A 21,409-nucleotide genomic window follows, 5' to 3' on the forward strand; every position below is an offset into this window, starting at 1 on the left:
CCATTTTAATGGACCCACTCAAATATCTCAGAAACACTGCGTTAAATCGAAAAATGTTTCAAACAAAAGTTGTGTGGCTTCAAGGGGGCCATAAGATGGTGACAATGATTTGACCTTGGAAAATCATTTGAAGGTCATGTGAAGGTCAACTTTAAAATCTTAAATGGAAACCCCCATTTTTTATTTAGTATTCTTGTAGCTGACATCGAGAGCTTTCCAAAATACTATAATAAAGTATTTTTTTTATTAAGTACTTTTTGAGTTATTTTATATTTTAATCTGACATCTTTTGATATAAAAAATTAAATATCTCATAAAATATTCAGTTTTTGATAATCTTACCGTAATACTTTTATGTACAGAATAATGAGACAAATCAATTAGTGCAAAAAAAAACAACAAATAATTGTTTAAAAAAATACATCGTAAATAATTTTTTTAAAAACTATTATTTTTTTATACTAATTGATTTGTATCATTATTCTGTACATAAAAGTATTATGGTAAGATTATCAAAAACTAACTATTTTATGAGATATTTAATTTTTTATATCAAAAGATGTCAGATTAAAATATAAAATAACTCAAAAAGTACTGAATAAAAAAATACTTTATTATAGTGTTTTGGAAAGCTCTGGATGTCAGCTACAAGAATACTAAATAAAAAATGGGAGTTTCCATTTAAGATTTTAAAGTTGACCTTCATGATCTTCAAATGATTTTCCAAGGTCAAATCGTTGTCACCATCTTATGGACCCCTTGAAGCCACACAACTTTTGTTTGAAACATTTTTCTCTTCCGGCCTTGGTTTTTGAGATATTCGACTGAATGGATTAAAATGGGCCACCCAGTATATTAATATTTATAGTATTTTATAAAGAGCAATTCTCAACATAGCATGTAAAGCTTTGAAGAAATAATACAGAAAGATAATCTTTATGAAAATATTATAATTTACAAAATATTGATTTATTTAACTTTTTTTAAATTATAAAATTTTTATAAATAAGATTACTTATTTTGTACTAATTTTTAGATTCTTTTTCTCTTTCTTAAAAAGACTTCTATAATTATTAATTAAAGTTAATTAAATTGTATAATAATATTTACAAAAATAGGATTTGTGTGTGTAAATAGATTCATAACAATTGCGTTACGATTTCTTCGACAATCGTGTGTTTTATATTTATATCAATTTCGTTATCGTATAACCACGTTCACTTGCCAATTTTATTATTCTATATTAAAAACCACACAATAAAATATTTTTTTCTACATTTGTTAAAGCCAAAAGAAATCTCTATTCAAAATGAGCGTTATGACTAAAGTGTCAATGTGGTTGTCCGATGCGTAAAACCCACGACGTAAAAGTCGGCGTATTTCCGTCAATCGTAAAAATTGAGGCTAGCCCCAACGCGTCTCCATAATACGTGGTCGGTCTTCAGCATCAGTCGTCGTTGAACCTTCGTCTCGCGAAGCAGCCACGATCGTCCGATAAATAGAGAGCGCAAACACACGTAAGTACATATTTATATATATATACATATATTATATATATGACACCGAACACGCCCGACGCGTGAATGAATGAACGCGCTCCGGAATCATTTTCTCTTTCTCTCACGATCTTTACAAATCGGAAACTTGACGAATACGCTGTCATATTCCATGAGACTTTTAAGACGCTTCCGACGCGTCTCGTTCGAGGTTCTTTGTTCGTGCTATCCTTTTGTGCGCCGGTTCGTGGGTCTTGACCGATCGGAGTAAAGATATTAGAATAACAAAACAAACGTTGCTCCGCCGTATAAATGTTCAAAAATTATGGTATATTTTGCAAAAAAATTATAACTTTTGGATAATTTCTTGAAGAACCGAGAGAGACGTATAGGCTATTGGGGAAAAAAAAAAAAACATTATTTCGCTTTAATAATACTTATCTTTTGTCATGAGTTACGTGAATGATGTCATATGACACAGTTCGTCGAAGAAAATAAGCGAACGAGTTTAAAAGTTTACAATCGTGCATTCGTACGCGCAATACAATATCTTTTAACCGATATTATAATTGCAAAATGAAGAAAAATATTTATTAATTAAAAATAAGAAGACACAAAAAAAAGAATATATATATGCATGCTTGTGTGTGTGTATAATATAAAAACATAAATTTGCTGTTTATAACTTTCGAGGCATTTTTTTTTTTATGCAATTTTGTTTCTTAATTGATAATATTATAATCCATTAATTGCTACAAAATAATTATCAGCGAATATTTTCAATAACATAAAGATACATATCATTCAAAATTAATATATAAATGTTAAGATATTAATTTTACCATTTTTTGTAAGAAGTTTAATAAGATTTCCTTTAATCATGAATATTCTTTTCAATACATTTTTAAAAACGTACTCTAGCTCAGGAGAGAGAAAGAGAGAGAGAGGAACCCTGAAAAAAATTATAAAAATGGAGTCAAGGCAATGGCAAGCAACGTGAAAGTGCGCCTTCCTTTTGGGTATAAGAAATGCGTTCTTTTTACTTACGCGATATATGATCGCAATTTACTCCTCAACGCTTAATTTACATCACTCACGTGTTCGAAATCGCAGATTATTGAGAATAATAACTTGAGATCTCGTTACCCATATCAGGTTTCCGATTTAATTACGTATGCGAGAGAACAAACAATCCGAATGACCTATATTTTCATCTTGAACGATGCCGCTTCAAATTGACATTAAGAATGTTATTAATTTTTAAATCGTTTAAATATTATTTTTACATATGTTTAATATTATGTAATTTTAATATTCATTCTCTTTTACAGAAGATAATTCCTTTTGTGATGTATGATAAAATTAATATATAGCTTTTATATATACGCGCGTTTTTAGCTATTTAATAATAATTTTTTATTAAAAATATTTATTATACTATTTATTAATAATAACTTATTTGATAAGCTTCATATAGATTAATTGGGACATGAAAATTATTGATTTTGAAAATATACAGGGTGTCTCATCAAAAGCGGCCATTCCCCTTTATCTTTTAAAAAGATCTCTGAAAGAGATAAATCATAACACAAATTTATACAACGTTAAATTAAATGGTTCAAATTGAAATCTATTGCGAGCATATTAGTTGCTTACAAAAGCTGTCTGTGTTAACGACCGGAGAAGTATGTGAATATTTCGACGCGATAAAAGTTGTAGCGCTGTTTGAAACGAATAAAACAATGTATGATTTAATGTAAATATTTTATATAACGGCTTAAAATATATCGCAGGCGACGTTTACCTTTTCATTTTCATATCCACATTGTTATAAGAAAATTATACATCCCTCCCCGAGATAGATTTTGTAAGCAAGTATTATCCTCACAATAGAATTCAGTTTGAACCATTTAATTTGATATATATTTGTTATGGTCTCTTTTAATTTAAAAGATAAAAGGGGGTGACCACTTTTTATTGGACACCCTATATATACATACACACACACACACACACACACACATATATATATATATATATATATATATATATATATATATGATATAATTTTTTTATTATATGACAATTTATTAGATATTTTGCTCTTATCGCACAAAGCTGAAACATATTAATTTCGCTTTGATGACTCAAGCAATTACGATTTAAAAAATTTATTGCTTGACACACACCGATGAATATTTATTCTTCAATCACGAGATTGATATGCAGAGCGCATCGTTATTTCTATCAGTTTCGTTGCATTCTATCTATCTTGGGTATGTCATGGTCGTGCCGATTCACATATGTCATTCAGTAAGAAATGACGTAAAGTTTATTTTACAATTGACGTAATTAAGTACGAATTATTTTATTTATTGCGTATCGATACACGTAATTGTATCGTGAGTGTGTATCTTTTAGAAACAATTCAGAAAATTTTGAGCTTTATAAATAACGCGTATCCCGAGAATTATACCATATATCTAAATAAAGTATTAATTTTGTTGATCGTTATTGTAACGTCACGATTCTGTACATAAAAGTATTACGGTAAGATTATCGAAAACTAAATATTTTTTACGAGATATTTAATTTTTTATATTAAAATATGTCAGATTAAAATACAAAATAATTCAAAAAGTACTTAATGAAAAAATACTTTATTACAGTGTTTTGTAAAGCCCTCGAGATAAGCTATAAGAATATTTAATGAAAAATAGGGGTTCCCGTTTGAAAAATGGAAGTTGACCTTCAAATGACCTTGAAAATGACCTTTAATGTCAAATCCAAGGTCACTATTAGATAGCCCCCTTTGTTCCCTACAACTTTTATCCGAGTCGTTCTCCTTCAAACGTTGATCCTGAAAAGTTATGAGGGTGGAACTTTTAAAATGGGATACCCTGTATGTAAAAATTTTGTCACATGAAAATGATACCGAATTTTATTACATAAGAGATAATAGGAGAAGAAATTTTATATATAAAAAGGTAAACGTGAAAAAGATAATTAGAAAGTTGAATTTAAATTCATAGCTATATTAAAATATGATAACTGCAGTCATCGCATATTAAAATAATCGTAGTTATAACTCAACTATTCAATTATATTAATTGTGTGTAAAATTTCTTATATTATTAAAGCACGAAAGCGTAACATGCCTTATCAAATAGGGCATTATTATCTTGCAATATTCTCGTATTTTTCTACATACATAGAGGCTCACAACAATGTTCACTTTAATCGAACGCTACGCATTTCCGGTCTCGTTTATATATGACTTTAGTTTAGTTATCGATTTTCATGTCTTCATTCTTCTTTATGATTCATTATGCTTTCATGCGACTTACGTTCTGTGCTTATAGTCGCTATATATTTTTTTTTTATAGAACGCATATCCATCGTGATATTCATCAATCGTTATTAATTATATAATTCAAGATGCGTGTTTTACAAATGTACACAAAAATGTGTTTTTAAACATATTTAAACAAATGAAATGAGAGATTAATTATAATTTATATTCTTTTTTTACTTTTGTAGATCAGATAAAATGGTTACTATCACGAGGTTGTCGATCATAAAATCCTTTGAACTTGTAAGTATATTAATAAATTTAAGTATCTTTAGTGTTATATGTATAAGATCACACACACACACACATACATATGTATCTTTAATTTAATAATTGGCATTTTGTCATACTTTAATTTCGAGCATAATATTATTTTTTTTCTTATGTAAGATGCAAATTTTTAATATACACATTAACATGTACTCATAACATATATACATAATTATTTGGGGAGGATGATAAATCACAATATAAATTGTATGACTATTTAACTGACTTTGATAACAAATTCTACAGCGTTATAGCTAAAAAAGTGTTATGAATATCGTAAATCAAGTTCCTTTTTAATGAAGAAGCTCAACAGCTGATCTATGATGTCACATTACAAGATATTAATTAACATAATCTGAAACACAAAATAAACATTTACTAGTAAACTGTTGCGATATAAAAAGGAATTATTCTTCAAAGAATTCCTTTATTCTCAGCGTTTAAAGTTATGTGAAAATTCTTGAGAAAATACGCGATTCGAAACTGCATAAATTTGTCGGTGTTTCTTGCACATATGTATTTCCAGCCGCAAGAGAAACAGTATCCTCGTTTAACACTCCTCTCTAAAGGCCCGTCTACAATATGAGTAAGAGTAGAAGTAAGAGAGTAGGAATAGGAATAAGATTTTTGGCGTAAGCTGCTTACGCGGGCTCCGTCCACAATACGATAGAGTAAACGTAACGAAACCTAACCTAACCAAGCAGTACTTCTCGAGTGACCATTTTCCTCCTGCGCTCTGATTGGCCGAGCGTACCGTAAAGAGCTGTAGTAGAAGTAGGAAATAAAAATAATTTATTTCCTTTACGCCCTTACTCCAGCTCACTTAAACCGGAAGTAGCCCTCTTACACCTACTCTTACTTCTTACGGCAGGCTTACTCCACGTATTGTAGACGACGCTTAAGAACTCCATCAAGAGCGCTCTCAAATTTATTTTTAACGGTACTGCGCTGTTCCTTACGATCGATCGACCTAACTTAGAGATGCGTACATCTGGATCGCGCTTTTCTGAGATCGATGTAGTATGCGCGCGTCGCACTGTTGTTGGTCGCAGCATTCCGCGTTGCATATCTTTCGCGATTCGTAAGACGACGAGAACGGAGAGTGACATAATCAGCGCTGATTACCGCACAAGAGCGTTCTCTTCTCTTATTATGGTCCGCTCTGTGTCGTCCGGAAGTCGACCTGTATGAGAATTTCCGTTATAATTCTTTGAGGCTACGGGTCATAACGACTAACGCCTTTCGCGCGGTAAGCGTTTCTCATTGTCAGTTGTGTTTTTTGGCGATAGGAAAAAAAATTAGTTTTATTATATATTGTACCGAAATACATCATATACTTTATTTCGCATTAATTAAAATTGTCAACAGTATATTCATATAATTATTCGAAATGTAAAATTTTTAAGTAGTCAATGCTAGGATGAATTAATAATTTGGAAAATCTTACTTTTATTACATAAAAGTATTAATATAGAGAAAAATTTATCTTGACAAATATTTATCTATCTTTTTTGGCGAATTAGCGCTCATTCTTAGCATCAAACTCGCAATATCTCAACTGCACCACGGCAGATGTTTCCTAAATATAATTTCAGTTCTCTCCTTTTGTTTGATTGCTTCGTAAAGTTTCTTAACGAGTGCAATCATTCTGCAATCATATTTTAGTTAAACCGTAGTAGAATGTTTGACTTTTTTGATAAGCCATAAATAAAAAAATATACATATTCTCTAGAAGAATAAACATGATTTATTTTTCTCTGTATTTTTATACAGGATAAGCATTATTATTGTCTTTCTCTCTAAAAATTATTCTACGTAGGATAAAAAATTAGCAAGATACAAATGTATATCTTGAATTAATATTTTGACTAATCAAAACGTATAAATAAAAATTTATTGCGCTGCTTTCTTTACTTAACGCACGTATCTAGAATATATATTTATATCGCTAATATATATGTATACCATAATGGTACTTTTCAATAACAAATCTGGCTGTGGTAAATGCGGCGCATAGTATTGCGATGTGTAGTATCGCGTGTTTATCGATGTATACGTGGGTGATTTAGCCTCAAGCTTTTTAAGATACACTCAGGCTCAGGCATGTGTTCATTGCGTCAAGGACGATTGATGTAATTTTTAATATTGACGCCATAGAGATGATTTACAAATGAAAATTATGTAATTGTGACATGAAGTGTCTCTATAAGTTAATTTAATATAATTAATTTAATATTAATTGATAAGTTAATTTTTTATTCAGTTTTTATTGATTGCTAATTATTTAAAAAGATGGTACTCTACTTATGTGTTTTTAATTATTTTTTCAAACATTATTATATATTAACGTAATTGCAAGAAGATGTTTCATGTTATAAAAATAAAAATTTATCCTTTTTTATTGAAAGAAAAGTTTAAATATATATATTGTGTGTGTGTGTATATATATATATATATATATATATATATATATATATATATATATATATATATATATACAGGATGTTCCATTTTAAAGGACCCACTCAAATATCTCAGAAACACTGCATTAAATCGAAAAATGTTTCAAACAAAAGTTGTGTGGCTTCAAGGGGGCCATAAGATGGTGGCAATGATTTGACCTTGGAAAATCATTTGAAGATCATGTGAAGGTCAACTTTAAAATCTTAAACGGGAACTCCCATTTTTTATTTAGTATTCTTGTAGCTGACATCGAGAGCTTTCCAAAACACTATAATAAAGTATTTTTTCATTAAGTACTTTTTGAGTTATTTTATATTTTAATCTGACATTTTTTGATATAAAAAATTAAATATCTCATAAAATATTCAATTTTCGATAATCTTACCGTAATACTTTTATGTACAGAATAATGAGATAAATCAATTAGTGCAAAAAAAACAAATAATTGTATCAAAAAATATATCGTAAATAATTTTTTTAAAAACTATTATTTTTTTATACTAACATTTTTTTATACTAAAATTTTTTTATAACATTTTCCAAGGTCAAATCATTACCACCATCTTATGGCCCTCTTGAAGCCACACAACTTTTGTTTGAAACATTTTTCGATTTAACGCAGTGTTTCTGAGATATTTGAGTGGGTCCTTTAAAATGGGACATCCTGTATATATATATATTGTACTGTATATATTGTATATTATATTATGTACAAAATGTTTTCATATGACTGTAGATGCTTTAAGAGTTTTTGAAAAACTTTTTGGTTTTGACATTTTGAAATCAATATTGATCAGCTTATCATATTGTGTCTTATCATAGTTAACAATATACTGAAAAGGTTTATTCTATTCATATGCTTATAACTGTGTTAATCGACGAATTATATCGAATAATTCGATTCACGAGCTGTGACCTGTTGCCTGGAAATAAAAGTTGTTTGCTAACTGGGGCAATAGCGGGCAATATTTTATTTATAATGGGATCGCGCGCGAAAGAGTCGACGGACTCTCTTTGAGTCGATCCAGTTTCGCGAGCGACATCTTTACTTTGGCGAACAAAAAGAACTGTTATTATAATTATAGAAAATGAGTGAGATTATAAATAGAAAAAAATGGGACAAATTTTAGAGCATAGTCGGAAAAGTATTTGTCTATATTTTTAATTGTCTCCCTCTGATCGCAGCTCTTGGTGTGCATCCTTATCGGACTGCACTACCACTCTTTCAATATGGAAGATCAACATACCATGATGATAACAATGGGCACATTCGGCGGATACTTGATTATCTTGGTCGGCTTGTTCATCGGTAGCGTGATGGGAACCCCGGTCAACCGTCGTGTGGTATGTGTTAGAGCAGATCTATATTATTGATAAAATATTGTATTTTGATAGATATTGCAAGATATATATTTTATTCTAGAAGAAGAAGAATTAAGAATAGAATTAAATTAGAATTGAAGAAAAATTATTAGTATATTTAATTTCATAGACATACAGATATATACTGGGTGGATCATTTTAATCCATCCAGTCGAATATCTCAAAAACCCAGCCCGGAAGAGAAAAATGTTTCAAACAAAAGTTGTGTGGCTTCAAGGAGGCCATAAGATGCTGACAATGATTTGACCTTGGAAAATCATTTGAAGGTCATGTGAAGGTCAATTTTAAAATCTTAAATGGAAACTCCCATTTTTTATTTAGTATTCTTGTAGCTGATATCAAGAGCTTTCCAAAACACTATAATAAAGTATTTTTTTATTCAGTACTTTTTGAGTTATTTTATATTTTAATCTGACATCTTTTGATATAAAAAATAAAATATCTCATAAAATAGTTAGTTTTTGATAATCTTACCGTAATACTTTTATGTACAGAATAATGAGACAAATCAGTTAGTATAAAAAAATAATAGTTTTTAAAAAAATTATTTACGATGTATTTTTTTAAACAATTATTTGTTGTTTTTTTTTGCACTAATTGATTTATCTCATTATTCTGTACATAAAAGTATTACGGTAAGATTATCGAAAACTGAATATTTTATGAGACATTTAATTTTTTATATCAAAAGATGTCAGATTAAAATATAAAATAACTCAAAAAGTATTGAATAAAAGATACTTTATTATAGTATTTTGGAAAGCTCTCGATGTCAGCTACAAGAATACTAAATAAAAAATGGGGGTTTCCATTTAAGATTTTACAGTTGACCTTCACATGACTTCCAAATGATTTTCCAAGGTCAAATAATTGTCACCATCTTATGGCCCCCTTGAAGCCACACAACTTTTGTTTGAAACATTTTTCTCTTCCGGGCTTGGTTTTTGAGATATTCGACTGGATGGATTAAAATGGGCCACCCAGTATATAAGATACATCGCCAAGTTTAGAGTTTATAACAATAAAACTATGATTTTCAAATGCGATTTTTTTTATTTCTTAGGACCTCTTCTTCTCGCTCATTGGATGCGCTCTATTCGTCGCCGCGGGCTCGCTCAACATCAACTACTTCGACAAACGGGTCAAAACGTCGTTTCGTGATACCGGTTTGGCCAAGGGTTCTCTCAGTATCATCGAGGGCGCTATTTTCCTCGTAGATGCATTCCTTACGTTTCGGGGAGAGAATTGAAATCTGAATAGTTTTCAAGTACAACAGAGGGACTGCACGGCCGGTTATCGGTGTTAACCACATTCCGCGATCGACGGAAATCTTTTCTATAAAGGATATACTGCCAAGAAGTTTCCTGATATATGAAAGAAGCTTTTTCTCTAGCCGGGTAATCAAATATGGGAAACATTTACACAGGGATCATATGGCATTATCAAACTTCTCGAAATCCAGGATTCGTGCCTTTTATCACTTTAATATCTTCTTTATTTTACACGCATATATTTTTTTTTTTTAATTTAATTCGATGACTTGTTAGAGAGAATTGTAGTTTGAAAATCTTTAGAATTTTTTTTAAAATTAAATTATTAATTAGGCAGTTTTCTTCTGTGAATAAGGAGAAATTTTTTAAGAGCCAAAGTTTTAAATAATATATTTTTCCGATAGTACCTAACACCGATGATAGTACAAAACGTGCAGTGATCACAAAGATGATATATATGCGTGTTTCTCATATACATATATATATATATGTTAATATTAATAAGGGGCAATCTTTTCGTAGAAGCAGGCCAGTTGATATCATAATCGTTAATAATAATATACTGACATTAGACATTCATAAATTTAAGTTATGGTATTGTTAGACTCTAACAAGAGCAGCAGCGACAGAAAAAAGAAAATGAAGAAAAACAATAAATATCATGATATGTTTTTATATATGACACATTTGCGTGTATTTCGATACTAAATATTTATCGCGGCGAATCGTTCATCGTCTTTTCACGAGTATTCGCGGATATTCATCTTTTATCTGTACGTTTTTACGCAAAGATTTCTATAATAAAGAAGGATTATATATATACGAACAGGAGTACGGAGAGAATGTATATGTATATATATGCACAGTTAGAAAATTTGTGTTTTCTTGTTAAAAAATATTAAAATTTTTGTGTTAAATATTCAACATATTCATGTTAATTAAACATATCGCCGTTGTGTTAATTGAATTTCAAATGTTAAATTATTAAAACAACTGAAAAAAGTGTAAAAATAACACACAATGTGCACATATTTTTAATTTTACACAATAAATATGTCGCGTATTATCAGTGACAGGATTTATCTGTTAAAATTTATAGAAAACATTGTTTATTGTACAATAGAAATGAAAGTGGCTACAGACCGTCAATAACATTTTTAACAATTTAATTTTATCATTAAAAATATGTTGATTTTATACAAAATTTATTTCAAATTACTTTGAAGTTCGTTTTATGTTAAAATATTAACATAGTATTAGTGTCACCGTTTGACATATCCATATAACGTTAAATTAACACACAAATTTGTATGAACCGTTTGGGATATGCGATATTTGTTAAGTTTAACAGAAATTTTTCAACTGTGTAGTGTTTCCGTACCATTTCTTTGACACTTTTTTCTTTCATCCATCGTCTTCGTTGCAAAACACAAAAATATTTGAATGCAACTCGCACGGTCTTGTCATGTTGCACAAACCAGACGTGACGTTATACAACAAAGCACAGAAAGTTTCACTTTCACTCTAGTGTGCAAGAGCGCTGCATAATGCATTCGAAAAAAACAATCTTGAATATATATATATATATATATATATATATATATATATATATATGTATATTTTATCGCGTGTGACTTAATGGAGCATGGAATTGCTTTAATGCGGATAGAGAATGCTTGACTCTAACAAGAAAGTCTAAAATATTTTCTGTTTAGATTTGTAATAAATTGGGGAAAGTAGATCGTAAAAGAGAGCAAAACACACATCACACACACACACACACACACACACATTATATATATATTCTTAAAAAGCATAGTGAAATAGGTCGAATATCAATTAAGATCAGCTGACTTTTCGATTTCTATCCAATCAATCATATGTATCGCATTATTTCTCTCTTATAAATTTCCCTCTTTTATTTGGAGCACAGTGTATACATGTATTACATTTCATTATATTCCATTTTTTTTTTAAGGACGCAGTACTCTCTTCTTGACTATTTCAGTCTGTTTTAGTAGGCCATTTAATGATTATCCATTACTTCTATAAATGACTAATCGATCATTCGTTTATTAATTCTCTCTTATTGAGCTAATCCAGAATTTTTAAGTAAAAATAAAAATGTTCATCTGCTCTCATCAATATCAATTATTTTCTTGACTATGTCAGGCAGAAGTTCATTGTAATATAATTGTCTTGTTAGAAAATTTCCATGCGAACTCAAGAAAAAATTAACATATATATGATCATACACACATACGCACACATATACCATATATGATTTTATGTCCATTTTTTCTATAGCAGATTATTTGAATTATTTACATTATATTAATCTTGTTAGAAATTTAAATGTCTTATTAAATTCAGCATTAAAAATTCAGCATTAAATCCATTCATAAATGTATATATACATTTAGCATATAAAAATATATCGTACCATAAATAAAACATAAAAATAAAAAAATTGTCTGCACCAGGATACTTAATCTAATAATGAAAAAAATATATGAATGTGATATACAGGGTGACCCCGAACGTTCCAGCCAGACTTTGAGATTTTATTGGAAATTTAATTCTGAACAAAAAATTTCCTATAAACATGGGTCGAAAAATGTTTGTAGGAAATTTTTTGTTCAGAATTAAATTTCCTATAAGATATCAAAGTCTGGCTGGAACGTTCGGGGCTACCCTGTATATATAGGATATATAGGATGTTCCAGATCAGTCAATGAAACTTCAGGATTTTATAGGAAATTAAATTTGGAACAAAAATGTTCTTATAACCTTATATAATATAAACATGGGCTTCTTTATAAAAAGTTATATCTAATAAATTCTTTATATAAGTAATTAGTTATGATCAAAATTTAATAAGAACATTTTTATATTTGCATTTGCAATGGTTGCGTTACGAATGTAATATTTACACAAAGACCATTGGAAGGTGGTTTTTTTCTCAAATTTCTGCTTTTTTCGTTGTTTTGAGCTTGTTTTTTTCTTTAATATCTTATCAGAATTAAATGAAATTGGCGAATTTAGTTTGTTATTTAATTATCTATCAGATTTAATTTATTATTTTTTTCAAATGAATAAAGGGGTTCTGAAATTATTTTAAAAAATTATCAAAAGAAACGTGATTTTTCGAAGTGTATTAGTTATAACCTTTGACTATATGCATAAACTATAGCAAGACTCCGAGCCGACATTTTCCAACATCTCAGTACCCAAAAACGCACGAAATTCAAATAGTCATTAATATATCCACGTGTTGTATCATATGTTTATGTTTAAGTCTTCATATTTTTATATAGGTTATAAATTTTTATATAGATTACAAAAGAAAATCTTTGAAGACAAATATGTGTATGTGAAGAAACAAAATGGAACTTGATATATATATATATATATTTTTTTTTATTTTTGTATTTATTTTATTCACCTTTGAAATTAATAGTTTCTGTGAGTATTTTGTCTTACAAACGATGAATATAAATCCAAATTAAATATTTTAATAATAAAGTTTAATTTTTAGAAATATTTTAATGATTAATTTAATTAAAAAGTAAATATGCTTGTCCATAATATCGCACGTTTTTGTATGTTCTTCAAATTGAAGAAGAATACTAGATATACATATATCAAAAGATTTCTCGTTACTTTGTACAATTAAATAGGTCAAAATATGTTATTTATGTAAAGTATTGTTTATTCTATTGATATTGAAAATTTTCTCTGCTATATATATAATTTTATATGTGTCTTGGCTAGGAAATTGCGTTATATCATACGCCCACAACCGACTGACAGCTAACCTATAATTTTTAAACCCAATGGCACAAACTGTACATTATTTAGTTTTTGGATACTGGTATCGCTGTAGATCTTGGAACAGGCGTGAAGTTAGCTACTAGCGGTCTATACTTATATAGTCAAAGGTTATACCCTAAAGTATATAACCTTTTAACGAAGCGACCTATGTTCGTAGGAACTTTTTTGTTCCAAACTCAGTTTTCTATTAGACCTTGAAGTTTTATTGATTTGACTTGAAAGACCCTGTATACAAATATACGTATATATCTTTTAAATGGAATTATATATGTTTTATATTTATATTATTGTTTACGTGCACGATAAGAATGCTTTGCCCATTTACATTAAAAATTTTAATTTTTAAATCGAGATCTCAATGCGAGATCTCGATTCGAGATGTCTCGAAATCGCAATCGATTCTAGCAATCGCGACCGTAGTGTATAGCGCGTCATGAGAGGCCGCTTGTCGCGCATGCGTATATGTGTGTGTGCGCATGTGTGCGTGATGCGACGGAGTAGCTGTATCGTCGCCGTCGCGCCGTTCTTGGCAAGGGCAAGATCCGTACTTTATTTATCAATTATAGCGCCGATGCGCGGTGCGTAGCGTTAAATGTGCGTGCAGGATGTCGAATCCAGGCGGTAGCAGGAGGAATGGAGCCATGAAGATCCGTTTGACGAGTGAGTGCGGATTAATTATACCGACATCATCGGGCGTTATGCGTGAAAGTCGCGGTTTGCACGCACGACGAGAACACCTATCTACCTACCTACAGTACCTACTACTTATCTACCCACCTATCTACGCTCGGCCTGTGTTTCTTCGGGCATCATTCAATATGGCCCCATGTGCGCCGTGTCCTTCCGCGGGGGAGGCTTCGATGCGAAACGTCAAAATGTTCGGGACCCTCTTGCGTACCCTGAACAAGTTTCGTCGTGGCTTCCTCGCCCTTTTGGTTATGTGCTTACTTTCTCCGGCAGCGGGGGCGACCCCACCGCGAGCACTCTCCGGGAGACCGATGAAAACTTTAATTGTGAATAGTCGCGAAGTGTCTGTCTAATGTGTCATTATCTCAATAATATCTTTGACAAGGCTTATGAAAAGAACTTTGTGGGACATTATGTGCTATGTGAATTTAACGCAGAGCATGATCAACTGCTACTATATTCAATCTCTGATTCTATATATATATAAAATGAGGATATTTTAAAATTAAAAGTATTGGAAAGAATATATATATGCAGGAAGAATAGGCTTATTTTTATGATATTATTTTTTAAACATTTTTATGATTCTATATATATTGTATTATTTCTCGCATTATATCTTCTATTCATATATTATAAAGACCATTATCAACAATTTATACGAGTTATAACATTATTGATATATTAAGCTTAAATTGAGACTTCTCTCATCATGATAAAGAAGATATAGTAATATTCAATTATAGTAACTCAAAGAATATTAATAACTTCTTATATGTAACAGATATAAAAGGACAGTGCAAGTTCTAGATCACTTATCACTATTAGATCAAATTCTGTCTTATCAAATTTTTTGAAATTTCATCGATTAAATGTTATATTAATGTGGAAAAATTTGGAAATAATATATTTAATTCATTAAATTATATGTATAATAATATATCATTATAATATATACATATATATTATACAAATTTACAATATATGAAATGAAAATACTAATTTAAAAAATATATATGTATTTAGTTTTTATTACAAAAGCATATATTCATGATTTTATATGTTTTAGTCTTATGCGCCCGTAACCTTGCTAGAAAGGATTTATTTCGTAAGTTTATTTTTTTTTATAAAGTGTTTAGTATATAAAGATATAAATGAAAAATTCAGGAATGATTTTTCTTGTAGGCTTACCCGATCCTTTTGCTAAGATAACTGTCGATGGTTCTGGACAATGTCACAGTACAGATACTTGTAAAGCTACGCTTGATCCTAAATGGAATCAACATTATGATTTGTGAGTGTTTTTTTAAACTAAACATAAAATATGTTTTGTGTTAGTGTTAAGAAAAAAAATCATTTGTTTATTTATGCAGATACATTGGAAAGAATGATGGAATCACTATATCTGTATGGAATTACAGAAAATTTCATAAAAAACAGGGTGGAGGATTTCTAGGATGTGTCTGCATATTATCAAATACCATCCAAAGACTTAAAGATACAGGATGTATGTTTGTGTTTGTTTTATATTATACATTATTATTTACATTTATATTTGATTCCTGTCTCTAAAAAAATCCAAGTCCAAAGTGTCTAAATATTGTTTAGGCTTATTTACATGAATTCAAAAGTAGCGATATTTTTACAATAAAAAAGCAATATAATTCTATATTAGTACTTTTTTACACTTGTTTTTTGAAGTCAATATCGAATATCTCTATAAGAAGAAAATGTTTTACATATGTTGCAATTATTTTTTTTAAAGATTACTTTTACTATTTGCAATGTATACTTTTAGATCAACGTTTAGATCTATGCAAGGCTCGTTCGGATGACACAGACGTTGTAAAAGGGCAGATTGTAGTGTCCTTAATGTCACGGGACGGTCACAATGGTGCTGTAAGTAATACGATCGGTCATAATGCTGTGGTCGATGTGCTTGGTGATTTGAGCTGTCCAAATGATTTACCGGATGGATGGGAAGAAAGAAGAACCGAAAACGGTCGACTTTATTATGTAAATCATTACACGAAAAGCACGCAATGGATCCGTCCAAATGTTCGGTAATACTTGATATCTACGAATGTTACTGAAATACAATGTATAGTATGAAATTCATTCTCAAATTAATGTCTTTTATAGGCCTAATAATGCTATTATACCGACAACACCGGAACCTCCTCCGTTGCTATCGTCAGAGCCAACGTCTCCCAACAGTAGCACGAGCTCGCCAAATGTGAGAAATGAAGAGAGTCCTGCAAGACATACGTCGTCTGAACGGAATAATGGAGACGGGACTCCCAATCAAACACCTAGTCGAGACAACTCGGCACATAATACCCCGAGAAATACACCAATGCAGCAGCAACAGCAAAATCGTAATCAGCAACAGAATCATCATATGAGAAACCTGATGTCGCCGGCATCGTCCGTAAGAGATCGGCGTGTTGTTAGAGGAACCGATGAACAAAATGGCAATCAAAACACAAACGGTAGGATAGAACGTGGTCCCAATAGCGGGAGTCAAACGCGAAGGCCTATTCGTAGCAACAGAAATAGAAATAATGTGTCAAATAGCGACAGACGAACTGATCCTCCGCAACCGCCGGACTTACCTCGTGGTTACGGTATGAATCAAATGACAGTATAATTTTTTAAAAGTACGATACATTATTAAATAAAATACAACAAATTATTTAGAAAATATAGTTTAAATATAGTATAAATTTTTTATTATATATATATATATATATATATATATATATAGAAATGAGGAAAACCCAACAAGGTCAAGTATATTTCTATCATGTACCAACTGCATACTCTACCTGGCATGATCCGAGGATTCCACGTGACTTACAAGCTAACGAATTAACGAACGAACTTGGGCCTCTTCCTAGCGGATGGGAAATGAGACAGACTCAGACCGGACGGGTATATTTCGTAGATCACAATAATAGAACAACGCAATTTACCGATCCCAGGCTATCCAGTCAAATCATAAGCAAACTGTTAAAGTAAATAGAATACATATTAAACAAAAGAATATATTTATGATTACAACAATATATATATATATATATATATATATATATATATATATATATATATATATATAAAATTATTATTTTGTTGATAGTAGGAGACAAAATAATAATATGAACTACCAAACCACGAATAATGCAAATAGTTCTGTAACGGGTGAAAGTACTGAAACGGATACAAGTTTGTCAATGATCCAGTCTAACACATCACAGCAGTCAACAAGAAATGAAATTGGGAATAACAATAATTCTCCAACAAGTGAGTGCACAAATTAAAAAAAAAAAAAAAATTATTGAAAGAAAGAAAAAAAAATTTTTTAAGGGTCTTATATACATATACTTGAGTCTTTGCTTTGTGTACATTTTACATATTTGATAACATTCGCACAATGTAGATCACGTAATCTACTTATTTTCAAACAAAAACAAAACAGAACATGTGCTGTCTTACAATTTTATCTTATCTATGAATACGTCTGTGTAGCTGTTAATCAGTCTCAGTGTTATTTTGTCATTTTGGACAGAATGCCATTCCATTTTGGGAGAGTTTTGTTCATCAGAGCACATTATTGTAAAAATTAAAACTTAATTCCATGTTAGTGTTATTAATACTCGTACATAAAACATTTTTTTTTAAATTTTAGTGGAAAGTACGTCATCTCAAAATGCTCAAACAGTGTCAGAATTACCAAAAGAGCTTATGGATAACGAACTTCTTCCAAAATATAAACGTGATTTGGTAGCGAAGTTAAAATGTCTTCGAGCGGAATTGAATGCGCTTCAACCTCAGAGTGGACATTGTAGATTAGAAGTATCGAGAAATGAGATATTTGAAGTAAGCAATTTTTAAAAATTATTTATATATTCTTTTTTTTTTATTTTAAAGCGCGGTTGATTATCAATATAAAAAATTCAGAGAGATTATTTCCTTTTACAAGAGTATTATGTTTATAAGCAATGCTTTATTCTAATAGGAATCGTACAGACTGATAATGAAAATGCGCCCGAAAGATATGCGTAAAAGACTCATGGTCAAATTTCGCGGTGAAGAAGGTCTGGATTACGGTGGCGTGGCGCGTGAGTGGTTATATCTGTTGTCTCATGAGATGCTAAATCCGCAATACGGACTCTTTCAATATTCAAGAGATGATAATTACACTCTGCAAATTAATCCGGATTCAGGCATAAATCCGGAACATTTATCATACTTCCATTTTGCCGGAAGAATTATAGGCATCGCCGTTTTTCATGGTCATCACATTGATGGTGGTTTCACGACTCCGTTTTATAAAATGTTGCTTAACAAAGGTATAACGTTGAATGATATAGAAGGGGTCGATCCAGAACTGCACAGGAGCCTTACATGGATGCTGTAAGCATTTTTTTTAGGAAAGCTATTAATATTTAATGTAAATTTATGTATTGTTGCTTTGGAAACAAATGTCAGATAATTTTAAAAAATTTTTGTTTATATTTTTTGTTATTAGGGAAAATAGCATAGATGGCGTGTTGGATGCCACATTTTCTGTAGAACACAGCAGTTTTGGTGTGTTGAAAAATCATGAATTAAAACCAGGTGGTAAAGACATTGCGGTGACGGAAGAAAACAAGAGGGAATACGTCCGTTTATACGTAAACTATCGATTCATGCGAGGTATTGAGCAACAATTTTTAGCATTACAGAAAGGATTTCATGAATTGATACCTCCTCTATTACTAAGACCGTTTGACGAGCGTGAATTAGAATTAGTTATTGGTGGTTTGGGCACTATTGACATAAACGATTGGAAAATGCATACTCGTCTCAAACATTGCACGCCCGATACGCCGGTTGTTCAATGGTTTTGGCAGATAGTAGAGTCATATGGTGAAGAAATGAGGGCAAGATTACTTCAGTTCGTTACCGGCAGTTCCAGAGTTCCGTTACAAGGATTCAAGGCTTTACAAGGTAAATATTCACTTAATATCAGCTGTTTAGACACTTCACGTTAAATATATCGCATTGTAGTATAACATTTTGTATCGTGTTTTGATTGCATAGGATCGACTGGAGCGGCGGGTCCTCGACTTTTCACAATACACGCCGTTGATGCACCGAGCGAAAATCTGCCAAAAGCACATACCTGTTTCAATAGAATAGACATACCGCAAAGTTATCCAACTTATCAAAAAATGCTTGATAAACTCACACAAGCAGTTGAAGAAACTTGTGGCTTTGCAGTCGAATAATAAGATATGTTTTTGGCTGCGGTCGGGAAGGCGTTAAAAATGCTTCGAAGCGTTTGATTGACCAATCAGCACAAAAAGAGTAAAGATTTCTTTATTCTGATTGGTTGATGCAATGCTTCAAAGCATCTCTAGCATCTTCTCGACCGCAGCCTTTGTCGACTTACCATGATCATTTCTGTATGCTAGAACATGTTTAGGCAATCTGTGAAAGTGAATTTTCGTGATAGGTAACATTCTACAGATTTTGCCATTTCTAAAAAAAAAAAATACTATGTTTATTCTCTACATTCTACATTGATAAAACACCACACACACAAGATGAACTTTAGGGGAATTATAGAAAGAAGGTGTTATGTAAGATATCAGCATGATATCTTGTTGACTTTTGTACAAATATGAATGACTTTGCAATTATAAGTCATGATGATCGGTACTTTGCATATCCAATGACATTTGTCTACTTTTAAACATAAATTTGAGTAACGATTTTTAAAAAATCATTATTTTTTAAATATTATTTGGTTCAATAATTCAAGTTGTGCGAAGAGCATTACAGTTTTATAACAAATATTTTGATCAATCTGTTTTTTTATATCTGTGTACATTCATCAAGATTTTTATTGATTTACATTTTTTATTAATTAAAGTCATCAACTTTGTTAAGTTTATTAAAATTAGATTCACATTAATCGAACTATGATATAAATGTAGGAGTATGCATGCAAGTATTTATGGAAGATAAAATCTCCTGAAAAGTTGCAGTTATTATTATATGATATTTATATATTGTACAGATTTTTTATTGAAACACGAAAAAAATAGCATCAAGAATCTCACGGTTATAAATATAATAAATGACATAGGGAATCAATTCGCGCAACTAACAATGCGATTCATATTTGGAAGTTTTTAATTTTCGCTCTTATCACACATGAATAACATTAGCAAACTGCACAGTCAATTAATTTTATATAAGTTATCTATTGAATAATAGGAATTAGTGTGTTAAATGGAAATGATATATACGTATGAAATTCGTTGAATTTCTAGTAGAGATAGACATCAACTAGGCACAATGCTGGCAATCTAGTATTCTGAAATGTATTATTCGGCCTTGGTGTTTTAGAGAAGAAGTGGAAAGTTTGTGTGTGTGTGTGTGTATATATATATATATATATATATATATATATATATATATATATATAATAATAATAATTCTGAACGCAGATGTTTAACTTAAATGAAAAAATTATTGTGATTTATGGAGAGTATAGAAACAATAATAATATTATTATTGGAAAGTATATTTTCAATTCTGTGTTGAATCATTAATTTGGGGTAACAAATATATGATATATGTTTTTTATCAAATAGCTCTCT

At 30.5% G+C, this 21,409-nt stretch overlaps 2 protein-coding genes across 3 annotated transcripts; both read left to right on the top strand.

Moving 5' to 3' along the window:
- Nucleotides 1-1,412: 1,412 nt before the first annotated feature.
- LOC138935381 (protein snakeskin) lies at nucleotides 1,413-11,200 on the top strand. The gene is made up of 4 exons (XM_070299882.1): nucleotides 1,413-1,517; nucleotides 5,037-5,091; nucleotides 8,767-8,925; nucleotides 10,028-11,200. The coding sequence occupies exons 2-4, from the start codon at nucleotides 5,047-5,049 to the stop codon at nucleotides 10,211-10,213; spliced, it is 390 nt and encodes a 129-aa protein (XP_070155983.1). The 5' UTR covers nucleotides 1,413-1,517; nucleotides 5,037-5,046; the 3' UTR covers nucleotides 10,214-11,200.
- Nucleotides 11,201-14,455: 3,255 nt separating this feature from the next.
- On the top strand, nucleotides 14,456-21,172 carry Smurf (SMAD specific E3 ubiquitin protein ligase). Of its 2 annotated transcripts, none has more exons than XM_070299881.1 (12): nucleotides 14,456-14,729; nucleotides 15,826-15,864; nucleotides 15,942-16,050; nucleotides 16,130-16,263; nucleotides 16,555-16,819; nucleotides 16,899-17,383; nucleotides 17,524-17,773; nucleotides 17,899-18,059; nucleotides 18,445-18,635; nucleotides 18,775-19,172; nucleotides 19,288-19,748; nucleotides 19,842-21,172. In XM_070299881.1, the coding sequence occupies exons 1-12, from the start codon at nucleotides 14,675-14,677 to the stop codon at nucleotides 20,027-20,029; spliced, it is 2,736 nt and encodes a 911-aa protein (XP_070155982.1). In that variant the 5' UTR covers nucleotides 14,456-14,674; the 3' UTR covers nucleotides 20,030-21,172. The 2 variants fall into 2 exon arrangements, with proteins under 2 accessions (XP_070155982.1, XP_070155981.1); XM_070299880.1 differs by having other exon boundaries at nucleotides 14,458-14,729; nucleotides 17,896-18,059.
- Nucleotides 21,173-21,409: the final 237 nt, after the last annotated feature.

This window comes from Polyergus mexicanus, unplaced genomic scaffold (genome assembly GCF_030449975.1).
Source record: "Polyergus mexicanus isolate NDT 795.1 unplaced genomic scaffold, iyPolMexi1.0 SCAF_8, whole genome shotgun sequence".
NCBI classification, from domain to species: domain Eukaryota; kingdom Metazoa; phylum Arthropoda; class Insecta; order Hymenoptera; family Formicidae; genus Polyergus; species Polyergus mexicanus.